Raw genomic sequence first — 26,614 nt, forward strand, 5'->3', positions numbered from 1 at the left:
AAAATCGGACCGAAGGGTAAGTGAGTTTGCAGTGGTTTCTGATACCAGAATTAGATTGTTGTGCCTTAGGCCCCAGGCAATTTGGGAGAGATGATTAAAAGGAGGAAACTAAGAAAATTTTTTTAAAAACCCAAAAAGAGTTTGTATTTTGAACTATATCTTTGATTAGGGTTAATTAGAAGGTTCAAGTGTATCTTATCTGAGTTATATGTAACATTGATATTAGGGAAATTTGAGGGGCTAGGGATTATAACGCTGATATGTAGCAGTAAGGAATACAGTAGTAATTATAAAAAACACAAAATTAAGAAATGCAGCCTCACACAATTACAGTGGCTCAAAAACATACTTATGTTGAATGTAAACATCTATGGAACTTTTTTTTTTTTTTTTTTCAGAAGAACTGTCTTGGTATGATACAATAATAAATGAAGCACGTAACTTCTTAATTCAGAATTTTTTTCTATTCACATCCCACTTGGATGACGCCTTCCTTGTGAGGCTGAGTTCTCGTGACCAGGAGGAATAAGTTATGTTCTAGTCCCAGCCACCAACTGGTTGTGTGCCTTGAGGAACTCATGAAACCTCTCTAGGGCTCCTTTTTTTTTTTATTCTAATTGTCTTTGTATTTGGTAAATTACTACTTGCCTATGACATTTTATATATTTTTAAATGGTTGTACATACATCACTCTCATTTAATCCATCTAACCAGAATGTTTCGGGTACCAAGTGCAGATTACAGATGTAGTCAGTTCTCTTGCCTGGCCCTGCTGGGGCCTAAATATTGTGGTATTACACATAATAGTAATACCACAATATTGGTATAATTTTAGCTTTCTTTGATAGTTCATTGGACACTTCAGTATGTGTTAGTGCCTGATATCATCATTATGAATAGGTTTGCCTTAAGGTTGAAGAGCTGTAACTCGTCATCCACTGCAAGACATCTACTGATACTCACTTGTCCTTCACCAGATCCCTTCCCAAAGGTCTCCCACACTGCCAGTTATTTTAATGTCAAAGCATGAAAGAGCTAATTCATAGAAATTGTTATTAATAAAGAGAAACCAGTCTACTACAGTTGTGCTTCTGATTACACATTTCCAAATAGTTTAAATTCCCTGGTTAAGGCATATTTTAATAAAAATTGGTTCAAAAAAATGGTTTAGTACCTTATTTTTATTCAGGTAAAAACAACCAATAAATAGAAAAAAATACCACATTTTATACTTAGTACAACAGTAAAGTAATAGCCCATTTCATTTTTTTGGCTTGACAGCCCTGTTTTTTGTGTTCTCCTCCTCTAAACCTGTTTCTCCCTCAGCCTTCACATTCTCAGCAGTTCCAAGATTAATAGTTCCATTTTTCCAGTTTCTCAGACCCAAATCCCTAAAGTCAGTCCTGATGAGTTTCATCCATCCTTAGCAAATTCTTTGACCTCTACCGTCAAAATACAATAATGAGAATCCAGTTACACCTTATCACCTCCTGTTCTGTCACTCTGGTCCAAGCCACTGACACTCTTCTCCAGAATTTCTATAAAAGTCTCTTAACTGGGCTCCATGCTTCTACTCTTTTTTTTTTTTTTTTTACATCTTTAATTTCTCACAGCTATGTGTTTTAGTTTTGTTTTTTTTTTTAACATCTTTATTGGAGTATAATTGCTTTACAGTGGTGTGTTAGTTTCTGCTGTATAACAAAGTGAATCAGCTATACATATACATATATCCCCATATCTCCTCCCTCTTGCGTCTCCCTCTCACCCTCCCTATCCCATGTTTCTACTCTTGCTGCCACCTGTGCCCCCTCCCATCTTCACCCAACACAGCAGCCAGAGTGACCCTCTTAACACAAGTTAGAACATGTCGCTTCTGTGCTCTAAATTCTCACTTACCGTCTAATGGCATTTAGATAAAAGCCAAAGTCCTTCCAGGGACCTATAGATGGTGGACCCCACACAGTTTTCCCCAAAGACATCTTTGCTCTTACCCTTTGCTCCCTCCTCTCGCTTCACTGGCCTCTGTGTTTGTTTCCTCTAACATGCCAGGCTTGCCCTTGCCTCCCCAAATATCCACCTAACTTGTTCCCTTTACCTCCTTCACTCAGAGAATTTTGCTTCTACATCCCCTCCTCAGTGAGGCCTCTGACTTCCGTTAATAGTCCAACCCCTCTTCTGATCTGGCACTCTTAACCCCTTGTCATGCCTTGCCGTTCTCCACAGTATTTCATACCATCACTATGCCTCTTCTGTATGTTTATTGTTTGTCCCCAACTAAAATGTAGCCTGAGGGTAGGGATGATTATTTGTTCACTGCTCAGTCTCCAGCACCTAAAGCAGTGCCTAGTACAGATACTCAGTAAGTATTTGTTTGAAGAGTAAATTGAATGAAAGTTTTGTCTTTTATAAGGTAGTAGTTAGGCAAAATATAGCCTAAAGGTCACTTTGTTTATTTCAGTCTGTTTCCCATTTGTTTTCTGTTAAACAAATTTTAAATTTTTGCTCACGTTCCAGTTAATTATGAGTTATTATAATTGATGAATTCTGACAGTTAGAGTGAATGGACAAACTAACAATAAAACAATTCTTGATTAAGCCCCTTCCAGCATATTGATTGCAGTCACATCCTTTCCCATCTCTACCCTTCATTGCCAGCAAGATGCCAGATTGTCTGAAAAGCCCTCGTTACTGTCTCTACTGGCATTGCTAACTGGCTCTGTCTTGGGCTGGGGTCGGCATATTTCCTAAACTAATGACCGCCTTATGGTTCTTTCACTTACTACTGGTACTTTTTTATATTAAACATTTTAATCTACCTGGGATTTGTTCATTTACGCACACACACCTACAACAAGGCTAAGACTCTAAAACTTATTCTAAGAAGTTTTTGCCAGAAATAGTTTATTGCATAAGTCATACTTTGCCTCATTGTTTTGAGATGTCACCATTATCTGTGCATATGTATCTAGACATATGTGTACACATGCAGATGTGTATATCTATGTTCCTGGACATTGTTTTGTTCTTCTGAGTAGGACTTATCCTACACCAGCATTTCACATCATAGCTTTTATAAAAATCTGATCACATAACACCCCTATCTAAGACTCCTCAATTGTCCGTTTTCTGTGGGATATATTTAAATAAAGTCCAAACTAACTTATAAGGAAAATAGTTGGGCCTTCTAGGTTACTTTATGATGTCTATCAGCATCTGTTAGGAAAAAGCTCATTATTATTATTTTTTAAATTGTGTTGGCTAGTTTTCCCCCTTTATTGTTTAGGTGAGCTTGAGAATGGGATTGTGATTGGCATTGGATTAAATTTCTTGATTGACTTGGCTGGCATTTGCAGTCTTTTATTCTGTTCGGTGCTGTGGGGTGCCCTCTGAAGTTCTGGACTCTTCTGTGTGTCTCTGAGTAGAGTCTGTGGTTTTCTTCCTCTTCATGTTGGATGCCACCTCTGCCTTTCTGGGTCTTTTGCCGCAGGCAGGAGCCCCCGTATTCACATCACCTCTTGGCCTTGTCCTCTTGCTAGACTCCTAGGGGGAACCTCGGGGAGTCAGTTTTGCCTCCACTCCTCAGGAGCAGGACATTTCTGCCTGTGCCACACAGCATCTGGGCCATTCCTCCCCTTTATCCTGGGACGGTTTCACTTCAGGCTCAGCCTGCTTTCTGTCCTCTGTGCTCTTTCTGGATCCTTGTCTTCATTGTGATGCACTTTTGAAAGACTTTTATCTTTAGGAATCAAATATCCAGTCAAACTTAGCTAAGTCCCAGAAATTTTTCTGTTCATAACAGTATTTGCACCTCAAGATTGGCGTTCATCTTTTGCTTATTAGTGGGAGAAAATGTACCTTTTTTTAAACCATTGCTTCTCAAACTTTAATGCAAATCACAAAACACCTGGGGAATCTTGGTAAAATACAGATTCTGATTCAGTAGTTCTGGGGTGAGGACAGAAATTCTGCATTTCTGACAAGCTCCCAGGCGTTGCCGGTGCACCTGATATTTGGGCCACCCTTTGAGTAAGATGATCTTAGGGGACATGATCCATGACCACTGGCCTGCCCTGTAGTTTCCACATCCATAAATTGAGGGTGTAGAATTGAAGAATTAGACCTCAGTTTAGAAGGGACTTAATCACCAATCTAATTACATGGATTCTGTTTATAATATCCATGCAGTGTTCATCACATTTTTTGAAACATAAATGGGTTCATATGTATTGTTTTGCAGCTTCGTTTTCTCATTTGTTAATATGTCTTGTGGAGAATCAGTAAATTTTAAAATAATTATTTGTAACAAGTTGATAGTATTCCACTTGTGTGGCTGTAGCATAATTTGATTAATATACTCGTTTGATTTGACTCATTTAGATTTTTTTCAAATACTTTGACATTACAAACAATGCTGTATTCCAGTGTATATATCTTTTTGCACATGTGGAAGCATATTTATTTATTGGCTAAATTCCAGATGTGGATTTACAGCAGAGTATGCATGTTTAAAATTTTGATAGATACTGATAAATTGTCCTCTAAAAAGTTCTTAGCAGTTTATAGTCATACCAATAATGTATGAGTGCCCATTTTCTGATACCCTCACCAACACTTCATATTTTCAATTTTGTATTTCTTGTGTGAAGTTTCTTTCCATATCCATTGCCCCTTTTTTCCATTGTGAAGTTTATCTTTTTCTTACCGACTCCTAGGAGCTCTTTATGTATTCTGGATATTCATCTTTTATTATGTATTTTGCAGCTATTTCCTCCCAGTTGTATCCCGCTGCATAGTTTTGCCTCAGTTTTTTGGTCCTTAAAATTGGGGTAATAATACCTATCTTGAAAAATTTTAGTAAGAATTAATGAAATATTATATAATAAAGTACTTAGAGTGCCAGACATAATAAATGTTATTTTATTAATAGCTTATGTATGTTTGCTTTCATTATTATTATATAATTCTCTCCTCCTACACTTAGTCTCATGTCTGCAAGCTAACTGTTAATATCTCTGTCTCTTCAGCCTCAGCTTTCACCATGAACTCATGTTCTTCCTGCTTACCTTTCCTTGGGTAGGTTGAGTACCTACTCTCAGGACTCCCCCTTTTCCCAGATAATCCTGGTTGGTTTTCTCTCTTCCAACAACCCCTGCCAGCCCCTACCTAAAGTTACCGCACCACGTTTGTCTTGCTTTGCTTTCTTTGCATTACCAAGCAATTTTAGGAAAAACAAACATCTACCTTGACTGATACCAAAGAGATTAATAGGAAAAAAACCCAAACAAACAAACAGTGAAATTTGCCTCTTTCTACTCTGTTTACTTGTTAAATGCTATTTGGGACTTGCATAGTTAGGCGAAGTCTGACAGGCCCCATTGTGGAGAGTCTTCGGGGAGAAGGGGGAAGGTTGTCAGCGATAGCAGTGCTGGGCGTGTCTTACGGCATGTTGATGAGCCCAGTACAGAAGTTCAAGGACTAGCTTCTAGGGAAAAAATTGCTAAAGTCTTTCAGGAAATGGAAAATACCTAAAATTTTATTTTAAAAGCTACCATAATAATTGCTTACTTAAATATTCTTCCAAAGTATATTTTAAAAACCTGCTCTGGGATGTTAGATTTATCCTGGTTAATTTGTATCTCACATATTTTTAATCTTTTTTTTTTTCTGTTTTGAAAAAGCACACGATGTTGAATTCATATATGCATAATTTTAAAGTGTGTTATGTTTCACAATTCCATTACAGTTAAAATGTTTATGCTTAATAAGGGTTCAGGATAATATTGAAAAATCAAGATTTAGGAATGATTTTTTAATATGAATGGTTAACCGTTAAAAGATGGTAGATTTAGAAATGAATCTACTCACTAGTTTAAAAATATGTTCATTCATTGATTTACTCATAAAACATTTGAGTGGCTGCTGTGTGCCAGTTCTGTGCCTTAGCTCTTAAGATTGCAAACATGAATAAGATTCAGACTCAAAGAGCTCACAGTCTAATGCTATTAAAATAGTTATGGAGACTAAGAGTCTAATCGGAGGAATATAAAGAACCTAATCTAAAACAGAACATGGATCGCTTACAGGCTGAGGCAAGTTCCCTGCCCCTCTCAGAGCTCTGAGATCCTCAAACAGTGTTCCCTCTCAGGGTGGTTGTAGAGGAGATCTAGGAGAGATTACTCACAGGAAAAGTTGGAAGAAAGAGGGCCCCTCCTGGATTGAGAAGGCGAGGGTTTTCTCAGGAATTTAGTATTTGAAGAGGAGATGGAAAGGATAGGTCACCGTTTTGGTAAATATTTGCAGAATATTAACAAAACTCATATCTAGAGACTAAAATAATTTCAAGCTAAAATTTACCAGTCACTAAGTTATTAAAGACTTTTTCCAAAAACAACTACCATATTTTGGAAAGTGTTTACTTAATCATGTTGACTCATGTTTGACGTTAAAATATTTTAAATATGTATCCAGTTGTGGATGCCTCTTATCTGATGAGTTCATCTCCTCCGCAGTTTCGGTGTCTGAACTGCTCAGCTTCGCAAGTCTGCCCTCAGGATGGCCCTTTGTATCAGGTAAGAGGCACTCACGACTGTACATATGACCCTATGATGCCTGCCTGCCACAAAGGTGACTGCTTTCACCCCAAACTCAAGTTCCTAAGACATGTAACTTTGCAAAACTAAGACTTACTTGAGCTACAGAACTTCATCTTTTCAACTTATATCCCCAAAGTTTCCCATTATTTTAGTTCTCTTGAATTATCTATTTAATTTTGCCAAACTAAAAATGAAGTTATAAATGTTAAGGCCATTATTTATGCCTCAGGAATTTTTAATAATTACTGGTTTCAGCCCATGAGAAATCTCTGCTCCGTATTGGATCTCTGCTCTATACTTAACACTTCTTTGTGTGTGTGTTTTTTTAATCAATCATTCACCCACAAGTGAAAGATAAAATGCCAGATTAGGTGAAGCTAAATAACAGCAACAGCTAAATGCAGTTGTGAGCTTGCTTACTAGGCCCTGTCCTAAGGACTGTACTTGAGTTACCTCTTCTAGCACAGAAATGATAGTGAACTGATTTAGTAATGCACTGAGAAAACGGGAACATACCTCTGAGAAAAGTTTATCTAATATAAGTACATTTTAAAAATTTGGAAAACAGAAGAGACTAAGTGTAGAATAGTAAGGATTACTGTTGAGTATAGAGATGATCTATGATCAACCTTAATCCATGGATTAACCATGGCATTTCTTAAAAATCTCCATTGTTCTTTTATCCCAGAAATTAAAGTAGTCTTCATAATTATTTCCTTGGAGCCAAGAAAGGAGAATTGTAATTATATAACAAACTTTACTAGCAAACTTACCTCTGATGTTGCAATTTTAGGGTTGGGACAAATAAATATATGTTAAGTATTAGAAGAACCACTTCAAATCAAAAATGTTAAATTAGCATTTTATCTAGAATTTCCCTCAGTCTCATTGTCAGTGCTGTGATTGTGGAAATCCCCACACTGTCATTAAAATGTGTGTTTCTTAATACACACTTTTTAAGTCCTGTTGTTTTTAGTAATGGAATAAGCACATTTAGCAACTATAAAGGCCAATAGAAAATCATTTGGAGAAAAAAAACTCATCCTTCTCCTTATATTATGCAGTTGAGGGTGAGGGGTGAGTAAATAATTTAACTGAGCTGGTGAGAGATGCGTAGATGTTTCAGCTGACTTTAGCTTCACGGCTGATTTGGGGATGAATTGTAGTGCTGCTCCTGCCTTTAGTTATAACTCATACATACATGGCTTTTTGCTTTTACTCTTGGCACTGATGTCTATTTATTTCCTGAGAAATAAAGATATTCTTAAACTCTGATCTAAAGTTTTAGATAACTAGAATAAGACCAAATTTTCAAAAATCCACACACACTTCCTTTTCTTACTTCAACACTTCATTATAGAGTATAGTCCTGTCAGAACATCTTTAGCCAAAAATCACCTAGAAAATTTCAAGGAAAAAATTATCACTATTATAAGAAAGTATTATATGTGTAGCTTTATACTATTACATGTTTTAATTTTGTGAAAATTTCATGAAATAGACAGTTTTATAGGAAAATAATAGTGGACCAACATTCACCCAAGAAGAAAATGTAAATCACTAAATTATGGAAGACGTAAAAAAAATTAAATTACAGATACCTAAATATAAAACTACTTTTAATGGTCACGTTCTCTCATATTTTCAAGGAATAGATCATTCTCATTCTAAATTGGTTTAAGTCATTGAAAAAGATGGAATTTTTCCAAATTCATTTTACAAAAGTAACATAATCGTGAAAGCAGAAACTGACAGAGAACCTGCAATGAGAAAACAAGTATCAAATCTTATTTTGAACATAAAAACAAAGATGATAAATAACATACTAAATATACTAAAATAATATGCTAGAAGAATAATAAACCAAGACTAAGTAGTATTTTTATCAGAAATGCAAGAATGGCTTCATGCTGGGGAGAGGGAAATTATATATATATTATATCCTAAAAACACTAAGTCAGATAACTACTAGTAGATGCTGAAAAGGCATTTGATAAAATTTGATGTTAAGTCCTAATTTTTCCTGCAAGCTTCTTATTTTGAAAAATTTCAAAACAACAACAAAGTTGATGTAATACAAAGGAATATCATTTACTTTTACTTAGATTTACCAATTAACATTTTGCTACATTTTTTGCCCCCCTTTCTCCCTCTTCCTCTTCTCCTTATCTTGTTCATCTGTTTATAAATATATCTATTGTTTCTTTACAGAGCTGCTTGAAATTAAATTGCACGTATCATGACAGTCGACCTCTAAATACTTCAGCATATGTTTCCTAAGATCAAAGACCTTCTCATATGTAACCACAATCCCACTTTGCACACAGGAAATTTAGTACATTAAATATTATAGTGATGTCAGTTCTTCCCATAATTAAATTATGAAGTTTAATATAGTTTCAAACACATTTTTACCAGATTCTTGTTTAACTTGACAAAGTCAGTCATTCTGAAGTTCATCAGGAAATATAACTTGGTGCCTCTGGTCAGTCCCATTTTTAAATGAGTAATCACGGGGCACATGCATGGCCACCTACTGAAATGTATTTTAAAGCCAAAGTAATTAAAATCCGGTACTATCCTAAACATAGACACATGAATAAAAAGAATAGCTCAGGAACAGGAATCTATCAAGAGTATTTCAAATTAGTGGAGGGTAAAAAGATTAACAAATATCTATTAAGCCCTTAATTATGCACTGGGCAATCTTCTAGGCCCTGGGAACACAGAAGTAAAAAAAAATTCATTTCCTTCATGGAACCTATACTCTAATGATAACAGATGAAAGATAAATGAGTAAAATTTATAGTGTTAGAAGAAAAATTAAAGTAGATAAATAGAATATTTTAGATAAGATAGCCAAGAGAAGACCTCTTTGAGTTGGGGATTTTTGGTCAAAAAGAAGTGAGAGTAATAGCTGTGTGTCTATCTGGGGTAGGGCCCTCTAGGCCTAGGGCACGCAGTGCAAAGATCCAGAGATGTGGTCGTGTCTGGTGGTTTGAGGGCTGCAAGGTGGCCAAGGGCCTGGAGCAGAGACAGCAGTTGACCGGGGAATCGGGGAACTTGGAGCATATATGTTGGGGTGGGATGTGATCTAGTAGGGTTTGTTTTCAGTTAATTGTACTGAGACTTTTGGTGGTGGTGATGGGGTGGGGGGATTCAATCCATACCTCCCATTATAGGTGTTTTTCATGGCTAAAATGGTACACATTAAAAATGATACCATCAAAGATCAGGAAGAAAACATAGCTAACTAACCTCAGAGTGAGGATGGCCTTTCTCATTGTACTTGTAAAAGGAAAGAAAACAAACCAAGTTGACTACTAATACTGAAAAGTACATGGCAAAAATACCATAAATAAGGAATATTTGCAATATATGACAGAAAGATTTGCTGCCCTAATATGTAAAGAATCCATACAAATCTGTAGGACAGGGTTCACCTTTCCATAGAAAAATGAACAAAAGACATGATAAGACAAATCACAAAAGAAGGAAACACAACTGGCTAGTAAACATATAAAGATGGTTAACTTATTTAGAAGTCAAAATGGAAGAAGAAATAAAATACTATTTTATGCTTATTAAATTTCCAAATTAAGAGAGAGGAAAGGAACAGCACTCATTATTGATGAGGCTACTGAAGAATGAGCACTCATATTTCTTCCAGAAATGTAAAAATAGGACAACTTTCTTAAAGTCCAGTGTGATAGCATTTACCAAAAAGCCTTTTAAAATGCTTATGCTGTCTGAATCAGCAGTTCTACTTCTAGGAACCAGTCCTAAGGGTGCAGGGGAGATAGGGTGGGGAGTGGGGAATAGATCATTGGGTCACAATAAATTTATAATAGCAAAAAAAAAGAAATTAAAATATACAGTAAAAGATTTGTTGATAATTTATTGTACATTTCTATAAAGGTATCATATGTAGCCTTTAAAAATGATCACGTATTACCATATTAAATACTGTAGAAATAAGTTTACGAAATTTTTTTAATGGACAAAATTCTTTTATGGACAAAATTATTTCCCAAACAATATGTGTAGCGTGATTCCAGTTTTAAAAAGAAAAATAATGTAGACAAAAAGACTAGATGGATGTACATTAAAATGACTCTGGTGGTTATCTTTGGGTGTGGGATTTAAATGATTCTCCTTTTTTTCTTGGTGGTTTTCTATATTTTCTAAATCTAAAACCAAGTTACTTTTATGGTAAATAATTTATTTTTTAAGAAAAAGAGTACATCAACCAGTCAATTTTTATCGTTTTCTAAAATTATCACATGTGAAACATATATACTTTGGAAGTATGGCTTCTTTTAGTAAATGACGAGACCGAGGACTGGCAGTCTCCCCTCAGCGCAGCCCCGTGACACTGACTAAGAGGAGCGATAGGCCACGCTGCATCGCAGTGCGCGCTAGTGCCGTTTTACTGCGGAAGGCAAGCTGAGACACAAATAGGACTTAAGGCTTACCGTAACCACTCCCAGTTTTGTAACACCAATAATGCTTGAACTGCACGTTGTCGTAGGACACACACACGTACAAATGGCTACTTGGAGGAGAAGACAAAACCATTTTCAGCCAAAAACTGAGAAAATCCCAACCACTGACAACCAAGCCATTATTACTTCCCTCTCTTCCTACATCCTAGTAGAATTGGTGATGGATTCTTCTATGCATGATGAATAGATTTTTGAACAAGTGACTTAATTATTTGCAGAAAGTATGCAGATTCAACAGGAATGGAAAGCAAAGCTAGAAAGATTATTATAATGAGAGGCAAGCTCTGGGTTGGGTCAGGTAGGATGGGAAGTAGTCAAGTTAGGTTAATACGATGTCTATAGGTAGCAGTCTCCAACTCTGCCTGAACTTCAGAAAACCCACGGAGTTTTGTAAAATACAGATTTCTGTGTCCCACTCACAGATATTCTGATTCAGAGGGAACAGAATAAAGTTTAAATAAAAACAAAGAAGCAAAATTTAACCACAATAGATTTAGACCATGGAAACCCTGAGAGACTGTGACTTTTACTCCAGTCCTTAGAAAACTGTAGGGCATCACCTTACTTCTTCAGCTGGGAACAGCAAGATCTAGGAATTTTTATTCCTACCCTCCAGTCCAACCCTGAGCTGAATGGTGAGAGAGACTTCCCAGGATGTAGCATAGCGATGATACCTACAGAAACAGTCATTTTCAGGGTTCTGGAATCTCAGTCTACCACTTTTGTCTACAGGAAAGAAAGACAGGATTTTTGCATTCACCTACACAGAGACAAGGGGGGGAAACAAGTCAGTAGCCATCTCAGCCCTTTCTTGTTTTCATAAAAGTAGCTCCTGGAAATTTCATTTTAAAAAGGGGAATCTGCACCTTTAAGAAAAGGAAAACCATTGGTTCTTCAGACCCTTTCTGACTTTGATGTTTGAGTTCTATGTGATATGACAAAACAGAGGGTAAAAAAGACGAAGTAGCAGTGTGGCTTTTACCACAGGAAGCTGTTTCCTCTCTAGTGCTGATTCCATCTCTATGTTGATGTATGATACCTTCCCTACGTAGAGCAAAACCGAAGGACAGTCTGAACCATTCAGTTATATAATAGTCAAGTCCAAATATTTAGTAGTATCAACTATTGAAAGGAGGCGCTTTCGTCTAACAGTTACTTGTTTTTCAACATTTTTAAAATGACAGTTAAGTTTTAAATCCTAAAAAGAAGTGTCAATGTTAAGATGTGTGATTTGTAAACACTATCCCAGTTTTCCTAGATTCATAGCAGGAGGTCTTTGTTAATTCGTGACTCAGTGGGCTCTCACAAACAGCAGCCCTGATGGAGTCCGGCCTGCGGGCTTGTCTTGTTCAGCCCCACAGGTGACTGCAGGTGAGAGCTTTCCATCCTCCACAGGCCCTGCCTCGCCCTAAGTATTAACATTAGTACTATTCACATATGCAAGCAGTATGACATCTGCAGGCCTTCCAGCTTGACCTTTGTTGCCAGTTATGGAAAACTTGACTGATTCTAGAAAATAGTAGCCGTTTAAAAATATAGTCTTAATTACAACCTTAATTGTCATAATCACCAGTACCAGGAAATACTGTAAGCTATAACTGCACATTCTTAAAGTCTTTTATGTATAATCTATATAGTTTTTATATCAACAGTCTTATTCATCATCTGCTTTTATTTTATAGTCATACCCCATGGTATTGCAGTATCGACCAAGGATTGATTTTGGTTAGACCACGGGGCCTAGATCCCACTGAACGAATCCTGCACTACGTGTTTACTCATCGACAGACTGCACAGTGAACGGCGTGTGGACTGGGGGGGGCACAACCAGACTTGCAGCATGCGAATAAGGCCATTGTCTGTCTCTAGATTGTCAGTTGCATTTTTGTTGTTTCTATTAAGAGCAAACCAAGTGCCATTCTGCTACTGAACCGTCTGCATAAGGTATCTGTGCTGTCTCACAGTGTACAGTACAAGTCATGGTTGAAATCAGTTAGGTGTGCAGCCACGATCCAGCCTTCTGAATATTTTGCTTGCCTGTTCCAAGACGGTTCTAATGTTTGATTACACTAGTAATATGGCTCAATCTTTGTGGTGTTGCAGTTTTCACATGCTTACTATTTGATTAATTCTTGTTTAAAAATAGAGTACTGTACAAGGAACTAATAATTATTATATCTTGAAATTATTTTGTATGGGAAATATATTTAGAAAAGTGGTCCTTGAGCCACTGTCCTGTTCTCAGTAAGCTTTTTGTGTGCAAAATAGTTCACTCTTGAGTGTGCAAGTCCTTTGGGGAAGAATTCCAATTGTTCTTTACATTAGAGCACATTATAATTGTAGGCATTTTGAGTCATCTGTCTGTGTAGTCTACCAGTCGCACAGGGAGGGCCTGTTCACCCTCCAGAAAACGTATGTGACTTCTTGGAGAGCTGAAGTGAGATTCACAACCATTTGAAATGTTGGCAGCTGATCACATTTACTTCTAACAAAATTAATGTGTAAGTGAGGTTAATCTTTCATAATGCCTTATGACGAGCGGGTGCTGCTTCATGAAATGTCATCGCCGTCACGTAGCCCCCTTTATGTGTGCATTGTTATACTGTGGCTCTTATCTAATGAAGTACATTGTTTCCCTTTTTCAGTTGGCCTTAGGTGTGTGTCATTGTGGCATGCAGAAGGTTATGATGATTTAAGTATTAGGATTTTTAGAGCAGGTGACATTAGCTATTTTATGGATTTCAAAAATCTCAAAGCAATTGTAGATTAAAACTGTTAGTAACCTGTCACATTTCCAAACCATATGCATAAAATAGAAAAAATGCAGTGTAATAGATAAATATGCTAACCAGAATTAATGGTTTGAGGATATTTCATTTTAGATCCTGTAGTAATCAGGGGGAAATGGGATTATTGTTTTATACATAAGTTCTTTAAGGTCAGAGCTATGATAATGTCCTTGAGTTTGCATTTTTTTTAAGTCTTCCATTCATTTTGAGATGAGTCTGCAAGTCAGAAAAAGTCTTGTCACCTTAAATTATATGAAGAACTTCATTTTAAACCTCTTAACATTTACATTATTTTTCATAAACTTCTTTGGAAATTAAGTTTTAGTAATTGCTTTGAAACTTAGGCCTATTTCCTCAGTTTCAAAGTTAACCTCTGAAATACTTAGGAAATAATCTTGAAAGTTAGGAAAAAATATTTGTTCTAGAAATCTGACATGAGCACAATCTGTGTGTTACACACATAGTTTTTATACTGTCTACATAGTAGATGTGCTACATTTTCCGGTAAAATGTATCACAGGGTAATGCCTTCTGAATCTCAAAATGCTTCTTAGAAATAAAACAGTGTACGACCAAGAAACACATACAAAATACAGCTAAATCTTGATGCATTTCACAATATAAAAGGCTGAAACATCATAATTATCTTTTCCTTATATCTTTAAGTCAAAAAGTCTAAAGTTTTCTGTTGTTTTTGGCCTGACTTTTGTGAAAAAGGTTATGGCAATACTTTTAAAATTTCACTTTGTTAGACTGTGTTTGTGCTTGGAGGGGCTCACAAAGAGAATTTAAAAGGCAGATTTTTGTTAACTCTTTAAAAATGGTTGGCACAGACCATTACCCTAAACCAGAAACTGAATTTACTCCCCAGCTACAGAAATTATTTTGCTACACTGTCAAATGCAAGTTCCTTGACATCCTAAAGAAATTTTTAGATTTCTTGTAAACTTGTCACATCTAGGTCAGTGATTACTTATGGAAGCTGATTTTAATTAACTCAAAATAGAGAGTGCATTTTAAAAACCACAAATGAGACCTGGATGTTTTTGGGTCCCCAGACAAAACTTGCAGCCTTAAATGAGTTTTATATACGTGATCTCATTAAATTTGGCTTGTTGCCTCATCTTATGTAATGTCACTATTTTCCAAGGAAATATATAGGAAGCAATTGTGGAATTGAGAATACTTTTATATAAAATTTCTTTATTTAATGTTAATATATTAACACTTTTATTGAAATGCAATGGAATATGTGCCAAAACATGTGAAAACCTTGCATAAAGAAGGGCATCAGTTATATGGGGAAAGGTACACGTTTTATGATGGTCCTGAGTAATGTGGTATTACTATTAGAACCACAGACTTCTTCATATATATTCAACTATGGTTTTCTAAGTATGGGACTACTTTCATGTCTAGTAATACACTAATCCCTAGTTAATTATCCCCTGAGTCAGGTTATGGAATTTGTAAGAAACGAGGTATAGAAAAATTTACAGGCAAAAATACACAGGTGGTTAGTTTTACAAACTTGGGGTGCTAGTAAGATAAACTCCTTATACAAATAGCCTATAGGAATAATCATCTGAATGCAAAATTGGAAAATAAAACTAAATTAAGTTTTTCTTTAATCTCTTGTTTCTTAAGCAACAAACTGAAAGAACTTTACTTCCATAAAAGATTTTGTAATCTGTTTTCTCTGCTTTAGATATCATAGATGTACAAGGGTCAAGGAACCTTGGATCTAAAGAAGGCCTGTGCTTTATTTATAGATATCACTTTAACGGAAGTAATCACATTAGTTAACAGAAAAATCCAAATATGGCCCTTTCTCCAGATTAACAGAATACTTTTAAGAATAAAAACAAATAAGCTAAAAGATTCACTGATGAGGTAGTATTAGGTCATTCAGTCTGGGGTCCAGATACCTTGGGGTGATGTCTTTTAACTACTTTTAGAAAAGTATTTTTCTTTATGCATTAAAAATCTGTCCCATATTAATATGCCACATTTTATAAATGTAATGAGTTTGCTCAACTATGTGTAACTTAAAATGATTCTTTAAGGGGAAAAAAGTATGTTATATAATATTGTGAACTGTTTAGCTTTATTGAACTATTTAAGAGAAAGTGCCTCATTGCTAAAGTGCATTTCTGTTTTAGATTTACTGCATAAATTTTGAGTTTTCTGTCCCTGTCTCTTATCAATGGTTTTGTATCTAAATAGGCTCTTGTAAGTTAGAATAATCTCTTTTTGAAAGATTTTCATAAGAAAATAGTTATCACCAAAGACATTTTACTGTTAATAACCATGTTAGAGAGACAGTTTAACTGTTTGGAGGTTGGAAATTTTTAGACTGCAAGTTACTTTTATATAATTAGGCAATAACCTTGAGTAATTGCTAAAATATCACCAAAGAAAGGCTTTAAACTTAATTTTCATGGTAAGATCAATCAAATGCAGGTTTTTCTTGCAATAATCAGAACATACTTCCTTTCAGCTATGTTTCTTGTTTTTCCAGCACCATCTGACAGATCTTAGGAAATCCTCAAAGGTGAAAAAGAGATTAACACAACAAAAAGCCTCCCTCTGGATGAAAAGTGGGAGAAATACATACTTTGAAAAGAAAATTGAAATTGAGATTTTAAATTCTAATTTGAGAAGCTTTTTATTCCATGGAGGCGATACAGACTAAAATTATGCTTATTTAGTTCCTGGGTTCTTAGTAATATGAGAAATTTTATTAAAGACAGACTTTGGTAAAAGTGCAGACATGCTTACTTGTAATAGAAAATAGTGCATTCTGTTGGATTCACATAAGTAAATGCTTTTTCTGTATTCAAAAGCAAAATTTTCCTAAAGGCCTGTGGTTTTTTTTTTTTAAGTAACTCTTTGTCTTGTTTCTCAGCAATGACTTTGTTTTTAGAATCTAGCCATACAGCCAAATTCGGCAAGATAAGCCCCAGATAAAGAGCATATACACCAGGTTAAGCCCTGTCCTCACACCGATCTTTTGGGGAGCCCATGCTGTGGGCCACCTCAAGTAAAGCTCACATTATGAAGTCTTCCTGACAGGCCACCTGGTAAACCGCATTGGATCGGATAAAGATGGATGCATTCCATTATATACTCTGGTTTACCATAAGGAGTTTTCCAGCAGGCTATGCTTTATACCAGTGAGATATAGATATTGGTTGTGGGAATTACAAAAATGAGTGAGTTTGCCGTAACTTTAATTTTCTGGGTTAGAAACATAAAAACATGAAATGCTATTATTTTAAGATATATACCTATCCCTACAATAAGGAATATAACATGTCTGCCAAATCTGGTTTATAAAAATTGAAAAATATTAAATATACTAGAAACTCAAACCCTTTGAAAGCACAAAATAACCAACTAGTTCTGGATTTACTTGATATACCTAGTTCAATAGTATTTTGTTGAAAAAAGTTCAGATTGAAAGTTCATTAAAATGTACTCAAATATACATTACAGGGTTTTCATAGTTTTTTCTTAAAACAGTGGCATTTTCCCAAATAATTTAAAAGTGATTCTCTTCCTAATGTAATGTAGTTTTCACAAGTAGTGTGTTTATTTGCTATCCTTACTATATTTTCAAATAGAATTAAAATGCTCGAGCACTTCCTTTTCAGAAAGTTACAAAATTAAACAAAAATAAATTATTTTAAATGCTCATTAGAATGTGTCTGAATACTTGTTATGCCCCTTTCTCTAGGATTCAAAACTTGAGTCATTATTCAGAAATGCTTTTTAATTTTAATTACCTTTAAATCTAGAATCAAGTGAAACATACTAAATACTGGGTCCAGTTTTCTTCCATCTTTCAGAGCTTCACGGAATAAGAAACTAATCTAGTACAAACTGAAGATTAAATATTTCTGGGCAGTGCAGAGATAGTGAATAGATTATGTATCCGTGGACTTCACATCAGTCCAGCAGAGCAGGAGCTCTGCACATTAGAAATGGAATGGGATCAGCCTAACGTTGTTTGGGGTTGGTTTTCTTTCGCTGTATTTTTTTGAATGGGGATGGGGGCCCAAGTGTCCTTATGAAGCTGTGGTCGACAAGAGCTTGTGGGGGGAGCACCAGTGTTCTGCTGCGTTCCTGCATCTGGCAACACAACAGCAAGCACCAGTTTTCAATAGAGTAGCCCTCACTTTAAATAAAACCATCATAGACTATATTGTACAGTTATGTTGCTAATTTTCCTTTGAAATATAAAATATTTTAAGCTTTTTTTTTTTTTTTTGGTCAAAAGTGGTAACATCTTAATACAAATAAAAACCTTTTTGTGGTTGTAAGATTTAGCTTATAAATCATTCAAATTGAAGTGAAAGATTACCAGGTCATTGTTAATGACTTAGTCTATTAAGAATATATGTATTTTTGTAAAGGAAAAGCACTTGTAGATATTTAATCAGTACTATTTGTCTGTTTTGCAGAAATAAAATGCTGCTTAGAGATTCTCTTTAAATATTTTTTATTTTTGTGCTCAACTGTATTTTCTGTTGATCTATGGAATGTTCTGTACAAAGCTGTATGGTTGTACTGTTGGGCTAGACACTTTTGTTTTTTAAGATCTGGACTTAGCCAAGTATATTTGACCATGTTAAAAATAGTATCTTTGTTATTAAAATTTTGATTGCACAATTTATTGCTGTCTGTCATTCTTCATTATCATTAGTTGCAGATCATAACCTTCATTTAAAAGTTTCCATTAAGTATTACTGTAGCAAATTTTGTGAATATTTGTTGAATGTTTGAGACGATAAACATTTTCTAAAGATTTCTGAACTGTTTACTTTTAAGATGGCAGACTGGCCCTCGAATAATACTTGAGGTGTGTGTCCACATACACTTTAGAACAATTTCTTTTTTTGTTAAATTAATCTAATCCAAATCGTCTTCTGAAAGTAATTGAGTACCAAAGAAAGGCCCAAGTGATTTGAAAGACAGTCTGCTTTCTTCAGCTACTTAGATAACAGCTTTGTTTCATTAATAACCTCCCTTTTGAATTCTAGTTGGGCTGAAGACATTCAGGTCAGAAGGTTTCGAAGATTCATATCTCTGCCCCATTGTTACAGTGCCTGCAGCTTTGTTTTAGGTTAGTGACACCATGGAGGTGGCTGGAGACCCCAGGCGTTCAGCGAGGTAGGAAAGCAGCATCCTCTGAGCAAAACTCCCTTCACCTTTTAGCATCACCCTTCGCAAGGCTGTTGCAGAGTGGGGAAGAACTTGGGAGGACTGTGCGTGGAAAGTGCTCAAAATGTAGCCCATTTTACTTTAACCGCATGTCAGGGGCCAGAACAGGGGAAGGCCTCAGGGAAGGCTGGAGGACACAACCAAGGAAAAAAGGAAACAGTTCTCTGACCTGCTAATCAGTCTCTGCCACGCCTCCACTTGAGAACAGAGCCAGTTTACCCAGTTCTTAGCATTTTGTCAACACAGGCTCAGCTCTGATCTTTTCACTAGTTTCGAAAGTTACGGAGGAGTCCGCACCCCAGCTGAGTTTAAGAGCCAGCCTCTGCTTGTTGTGTGGCCGAGGGATTTGCTGACAGTATTTTGCTGGAAGCCATGTAGAGCCCTGCTTGCCACCCAAACCCCTGCTGTGGGATTTGGGGTGCCAGGATTACCATCAAATGGAGAATCATGCCCAGAAGGAAGAAATAGCAAATGATCAATCACCCCCCCACCTCCCACCAACCAAAGCCCTGCTCCTACCGAGCCCAGTTCAGATCCTATCAACTCCAGTAAGCTGAGCCAAACTTTCTCCTTCTTCTGTACCACTTAGCACTTTTATCACAACCACAGTAATTGATGTTTGTTTGTCCTCCCATTAGATTATGAGCTTTAAGAGGGATGTTGACAGTCATTGTGGTATATCCTCACCCTCACAACACAATTTGCATAGTAACTGGCACCAATAAAACCAATGTAGTGAAAGAATCCAGATTTCAGGAAGCAGAGGCAGTGCTAACAAGTCTCTAGCCATTTCCCCAATAGTCTCCTGATCGTTTCTCTTCTTATATGGACACCAGTCATATTGGATTAGGGCCCCACCCTTATGACCTCATCAACTTCAATCAAAGGCCCTATCTCAAAGACAGTCATATTCTAAGATCCTAGGGTTAGGGCTTCACTATTCAGTTCATAACAGCCATGTGGTGCCCCATAGACCTGGGTTCAAATACAGGCTCCTTCTGTGGTATGACTTTGGGCAATTAACTGGTTGAGTCTCAGTTTCCAAAAGCAGGAACAAGATCCCTATCCCATAGGTTGGTGGAGGAATGAGAGGCCACAGGAAGTGCTCAGAGCAATGCCAGTGGAAACAAAGAACAGCACAGCCGTTTTCCATCTCCATCTGATCATCCACAGATTGCAACCCAGTGTTACCCAATGTTCTCTCTGATTTGCCGGGAGCTAAAATGCCAACAAGTAACTCAAATTTTGCTTACCTAGAGCTATTCCAATCACATGGTCGTTCATAAAACGTATTCCCACTGAATGTACTAATATGTAAAGGATGCAGCACAGGGTCTAGCACATACTTTACAAATGTCTTCCCTTACTCTCACCCATTTAATCATGAGAACAGACCAGTGAGATAAGAGCAAAAATAAACAAATGGGACCTAATCAAACTTAGAAGCTTTTGCACAGCAAAGGAAACCATAAGCAAAATGAAAAGACAACCTACAGTATAGGAGAAAATATTTGCAAATGATTCGACTGATGAGGGCTTAATTTCCAAAATATACAAACAGCTCATACAATTCAATAACAAAAAAACAACCCAATGGAAAAACGGACAGAAGACCTAAATAGACATTTCTCCAAAGACATACAGATGGACAATATGCACATGAAAAGATGCTCAACATCACTAATTATCGGAGAAATGCAAATCAAAACTACAATGAGGTACCACCTCACACCGGTCAGAATTGGCCATCATTAAAAAGTCTACAAACAATAAATGCTGGAGAGGGTGTGGAGAAAAGGGAACCCTCTTACACTGTTGGTGGGAATGCAAATCGGTGCAGCCACTATGGAAAACAGTACGGAGGTTCCTCAGAAAACTAAAATTATAGAGTTGCCATATGATCCAGCAATCCCACTCCTGGGCATATACCCAGAAAAAACTATAATTCGAAAAGATACAGGCACTCCTACGTTCATAGCAGCACTATTTACAATAACCAAGACATGGAAACAACCTAAATGTCCATTGACAGATGAATGGATAAAGATGTGAGATATATATAAAATATATTCCACTATATATGTATATATATATATATATATATATATATATATATATATATATATATATACATATATAGTGGAATATTACTCAGCCATAACAAAGAACGAAATAATGTCATTTGCAGCAACATGGATGGACCTAGAGATGATCGTACTAAGCAAAGTAAGTCAGAAAGAGAAAGACAAATACCATGATATTACATGTATATGGAATCTAAAATATGAAACAAATGAACAAAATAGAAACAGACTCACAGATAGAGAGAACAGACTTCTGATTGCCAAGGGGGTGGGGGTGTGGGAGAGGGAAGGATTGGAAGTTTTGGATGAGCAGATGCAAACTGTTATATATAGAATGAATACACAACAAGGCCCTACTGTATAGCACAGGGAACTATATTCAATATCCTGTGATAAACCATAATGGAAAAGAATATGAAAAAGAATATATATATGTATAAATGAGTCACTTTGCAGTACAGCAGAAATTAACACAACATTGTAAATCAAGTAGACATCAATAAAATTTAAAAAAACAAAAAAAGAGACCTGTGAGGTAGGCACTCTTAGCCCAATTTTAATGATGAGAAAGTGATCTAAATAACTTGCAATCACCAGACATGTATTTGGATCTTCACTGTGGGCCTGTCTATTCCCTAGGGTGAGTCTATTCTCAGGGGCCCTGGCTCTTTGCATCTGAGAGCTGAGAGCTCTAGAGAAGCTTATGCTCAGGCCTTCTGGCCGCTCCAGGATGGATTGCATAGAGGATAAATATTCAGCAGCCAGTATGTGCCTGAGATGACTGTGGTCAAGATGTTGTTTTGAGCACCCACTGTATACCAGAAGCTGTGTGAGACTCTGGGGGTCCAAGTGGTGAGCCGAACAGATTTCACCCTTACGCTAATTGAGCTTCCAGTATGGGAAAGAGATACACGTTAAACAAAGACCAGAAATACATAATAAAAAGACGGATAAGTTGTCTGAAGAAAATAAATTCTATGAGAAAGAATGGGAGGTCCAGACCCTTCTGAGAAAATGGCATTAAGTGGAGATGAGAGAGAAGCTGGAGTTGGCCAGGAAAGAGTATTCCTGAGAACTAGTAAGAGCAGGGAAAACTCCATGCTGCCCGGCCACCTGCGGGAGGTGGAGAGGGGAGGGGTGACAAGGAGGAGAACAATGGGAGAGAATTCTGGAGAAGAAGGCAAGGGGCTGGGTCATTTAGACACTTTTAGGTCCCCTTGAAAACCTATTTTATTCTGAGCGCAATGGGAGGGTTTTACACAGGAGCTTGACAACATCCTGTTTACATGTTTAAATGATCACACTGGGAGCTTCGTGGAGAACAGATGGTAAAGCGTAGAAGCTAGAATAGACATGGGAAGAGGCTAAAAGCCTAGAACAGTAGCCCAGGTAAGAAAAAGCAGCAGGGTCCCAGACCAGAGCCATAGACCTCAGGATGAACCTAACTGGCGATGGAGAGAAGAGGGTTTCTTTGCACGTATCACACCCACCCTGGCTGCAATGTGCCTAAATTTAATGAAACCTAAGTTTTTAGGTCATAGGTGAAGCTCTAGATGGGGATGGGGAATTCAGACCAAGAGGGTGGGAAGAAGCCACGAAACTGAGAGGAGCAGCCACACCCAAACTCTCAGCACTTCCTTAGGAAACCTGGAGTGGGGAGGGTGGCCGGAGCAGCGGGAGGATGTTTGGATGGGAGAAAAGGATCCTGAAAAGCCTGGTAACCAGGGCTCCCACCGACCCCGCTGCTCTGCTAAGCACCCACCTTTTCCCCGCCAGGCACCTCCTCCCCACTAGAGGCCCGGCCCCACCCCCTGCTCAGGATGCAGGATGCCTTCCTCAGGAGCTGCTGCTCTCCTCCCACCCAGAGGTGGTCCTTGCCCGTTCCTTCCCCGTAACCCTTTACACAGCCCTGTCCTGTCACAGGCATTGGAGCAATGCAGCCCCAGACTCCAGTAAGGGCTCTAGTAAGGGGTCTCCCGCTGATTAACTGAAGGATGGGTGAATTACATATTATCTCCTCAATGGTGACTGAGACCCTAATGTAAATGTGACACTAAACCAGCAGAACTCACGAGATGTAATTAACACACCTACTTCTTGAATCTGTGCCTCTCACAGCCCCCTTCCACTGGATGAAAACGTCAGTAGCCCCGGAACTTTCTCAGCACACTTTAAATCACAAAACATGGTCTCAATTGAGAAATCAGAAAGTCCAGTTCAGTATATTGATCAATTACTCACTATTTTATTGCAAGGTTACACTTCTTCCCTGCTCCTAACTAGGGCCCGGTAAAGGGTTACCTACTTTCCAAAACTAGAGGGTGGTGGTCCCTCCTTCCCTGATTTGTTCTCCCTGGTTTGGGAACATACTTGGTGGGGAAGGAGGGGAATCCGAGAACAGCAGAGCAGCTTGTAAGCCAGCTCCAAGCAATCTGGACCTGACTGATGCTCACAGCCCCCTCTCTCGCAATGCTCTTTCTGGGTTCTTTGGAGGGTCCCCTCCAGAACCTTCAACCATCACTCTCCTTGCCAGGAGCCGTGCCTGTGTCAGTGGGCTGTTCCTGGTGCCCCTGACCTTCTATGCCAGCGCTACAGCCCACAGCCTCTTACTGCAGGGGTTTTCTCTTCCACAGGCTGCCGTCGTCTTGTACAGGGTCCGTTTAAGTGGCTCCCTGCTGATACTCCTGCTACAGGTTCCTTACAGGGCCCCCTATGGGCCATGTAGCGTTGACCCACAGTCAATGTTTTTAACAGCCCAGCAGGCCCTCTCACCCTCTGCCCTCCCCAATGGCTCCAGGCTGAGAGGCATAGCCTCTGGCCTCTAAATTTTTGCGGGTGTATTGACTCCAGGTCAGTGTCCCCACAGCTGCAGTATCGCATACCAAGCCTTCCAGGGGTGCTGTTGAAGCCCCGCCCCTGCCAGCACCCTCCACCTCTCCGCCTTGAGGAAGGGTGTGCACAGCCCAGCTCACTCTGCATAAACGCTCCCTCCTTATCTCCTGCAGTATTCCTTGGAAACTGTGAAGGAAAGCGCACCAGGTGACCAGAAACCTGGGTGGTTTCTGATCACTGAGTCTGAGGGGACTCTTCTCTCTGTCTTCCCTCCACCATGGCTCTCTCCCTGGTCACCTTGTCCAGAGGCAAGATGGCACTCAGCCTGTTGGCCACAACACAGCTCCTGATGATGCCAGCAGATTGAAAAGAGATCCGCCTGCACCCTGCCTTGCAGCATCCAACCCAGACTGAGAGACTGAGGCCCCGGCACCAGCCCAGGCCAGACTCTTCCAAAACATGTGCCCCCTGAGAGATGAGGGCTGGGCTGAAGGGAGGGAGAGTGAAGTCATGTCTGAGCCACCGGAGTCCAATTCAGCCGCTGACTCTCTGAGTGAGGACAGAGTGACCCAGCCAGGGCCTGGGAAGGAGTAAGCGAAACCAGCATTGGGTGCTGTAGATCCTACAATGCTGGAGGCTCGGCCGCCTGCCTGTGAAGTTGGTACCAGCTATTCTGGGCTGGTCAGTACAACCTACCAGCATCCAGCTGCCTTGATTTCTCAAGCTCCCCACCGGGAAGCAGTTGGGTGATCAGCAGCTAGAGGGGTGGAGGGAGTGTTCTGGGAAGTTCTCCCATTTGGGCTGACCAAGAAGGGAGATGGAATCAGCCCAAGGACAGTGTCTCTCTCTGGCTGTTAGAAGTGTGCTCACTGAAGAGCGTCTTGGAGCTGCCACTGGGGGTTTCCACCCGAGGCAGACCCAGAGCTCCAGGTTATATGGAGTGGTGACGGAAAAGTGAGCAGAAATCCAGGAGTGGAGCCAAGGAGGGCTTCACTCCCAGTTCAGCCACTCCCCAGCTGTGTGACCTTGGGCAAGTCACTTCCTCTCTCTGGTCCTGCCTTGGATACTTCACCCTGTACGTCCCCGTTCTTGTGACACTCATCTCAACTGCAGTTGTGTGTGTAGCATCTGTCTTCCCAGCCTCGCTGCAAGCTCCCTGAGCACACAAGACAGTCTGTGTGATTCAGCTCTACGTGGGCCTGGCCCATGGCAGTGCTCAAGGAGAAAAGAGAAACCTCAATGAGTAATATGGGCAGCAACCCTTCTATACTATGAACTCACAGATACTGTCCTTAGTAGAAGAACGTCTGCAGTACCACCATCATCCCTAGACTGGGGCAAGAGGGGCCCCTGCCCTGGGCCTGACTTTTAAAAGACCCTGCATGCACAAGCTCCAAAATACAAGACTTTTTTTTCCTTTTTGGTCTTTTAAGAAAATGTTGAAAAATTCAATAACCAATCAAGTGAAAAAGAATTAGGGAAGAGGAACATGCCATCTAACTGGAGCTCTCAGGCCACAGGATGCTGGAGGGAGGGGCTGTGGAGGATCATGGTCTCTGCCCTGGGAAACTAGAGAAGGGGGTGCTGCTTGGTTGAGGTCACATACCCCAGATCACCCCAAGTGAGTGTCCAGACAGACAGACCACTGCACCCCTTCCCTTGCTTCTGCTTGGGTGGGGTAGTTTTGGGAGGCCCTCGCTTCCTAAGGATCCTGACAAGTCAGTCTCCATCCTAGGCTCAGGTGGGTTCCAGTGGGTCCAGATAACCTGGGCTCCTGGGCCTCACTTATCTCATTAATCCTCATAATGTGTTATCTCCCTTAATCCTCATAATAAATTTATGAGGTCTGGTTATGGTTCTCATTTTGTAGATGAGGAAACTAGCTCAGAGAGGTTAAGTAATTTGCCTGAAGTCACATAGCTAATGACTGCCAGGGATGGGATTTGAACCCAAGTCTGTCAGATTCCAGAACTTACGCCTTTAACCACCATCACTTCCAAAAGCAACAACTGTGCATCTTCTATGTGCCCAGCATTGTTCTGGGTCATGCATGCCAAAGGATCTTCCGGGCATTCATTATTCTGAAAAGGAGAGCCCTACACGTACCACACACTTCTCAGCTACTAAGAAATATCAAACAATTTCAACAGCAGTAGGGGTATATTTGTGATAAATTAAGTGAAGAGCCCCTCTCAGAAAAGGAAATATAAAATATCAAGGTGCAAGACTGGTTGGAGGCTGCCCTAGGAGGAGGGATGTAGGCCATCAGGTCTGCTCAGTGTGGAATAGTGAAGAAAGGGCGGGGCACAGGGAGAGGGGATTGGAATTTATAAAACAGTACAAAGCCAAGATGAGGTGATCTTCAGCAGAACCATCTCTCCATCTCCCACAGGACACAGATAAATCCAAACAGTATTTTCCACGCCCAACTTATCTCTCCCCTTAGCAGAATTCAACAATGGTGACCATTGCTTCTTTCTCAAAAAAATTCTTCTGGCTTTCATGATATGACTCTCTCCTGATTCACGTTATTCCTCTCTGGCCAGCAGGGAAGGGACTAAGTGGAGGCAAGTGAAACGTCTAGG

General features: G+C 38.8%; 1 protein-coding gene across 3 annotated transcripts in view; it reads left to right on the forward strand.

Moving 5' to 3' along the window:
* Nucleotides 1–18,563, forward strand: part of PCGF5 (polycomb group ring finger 5) — a 115,806-nt gene extending 97,243 nt beyond the window's left edge. For 2 of the 3 annotated variants that reach the window (XM_082339641.1, XM_082339640.1), the window contains exons 9-10: nt 6,510–6,569; nt 12,781–18,563. In XM_082339641.1, coding sequence (XP_082195767.1) covers nt 6,510–6,569; nt 12,781–12,828 — 108 coding nt within the window. In that variant the 3' untranslated portion in view covers nt 12,829–18,563. The remainder of the gene's footprint in view (nt 1–6,509; nt 6,570–12,780) is intronic. The other variant, XM_082339642.1, reaches the window with a different exon arrangement.
* The last annotated feature ends 8,051 nt before the right edge of the window (nt 18,564–26,614 follow it).

The sequence above is a fragment of the Balaenoptera borealis genome (genome assembly GCF_965194805.1).
Source record: "Balaenoptera borealis genome assembly, chromosome: 10".
Taxonomy (NCBI): Eukaryota; Metazoa; Chordata; class Mammalia; order Artiodactyla; family Balaenopteridae; genus Balaenoptera; species Balaenoptera borealis.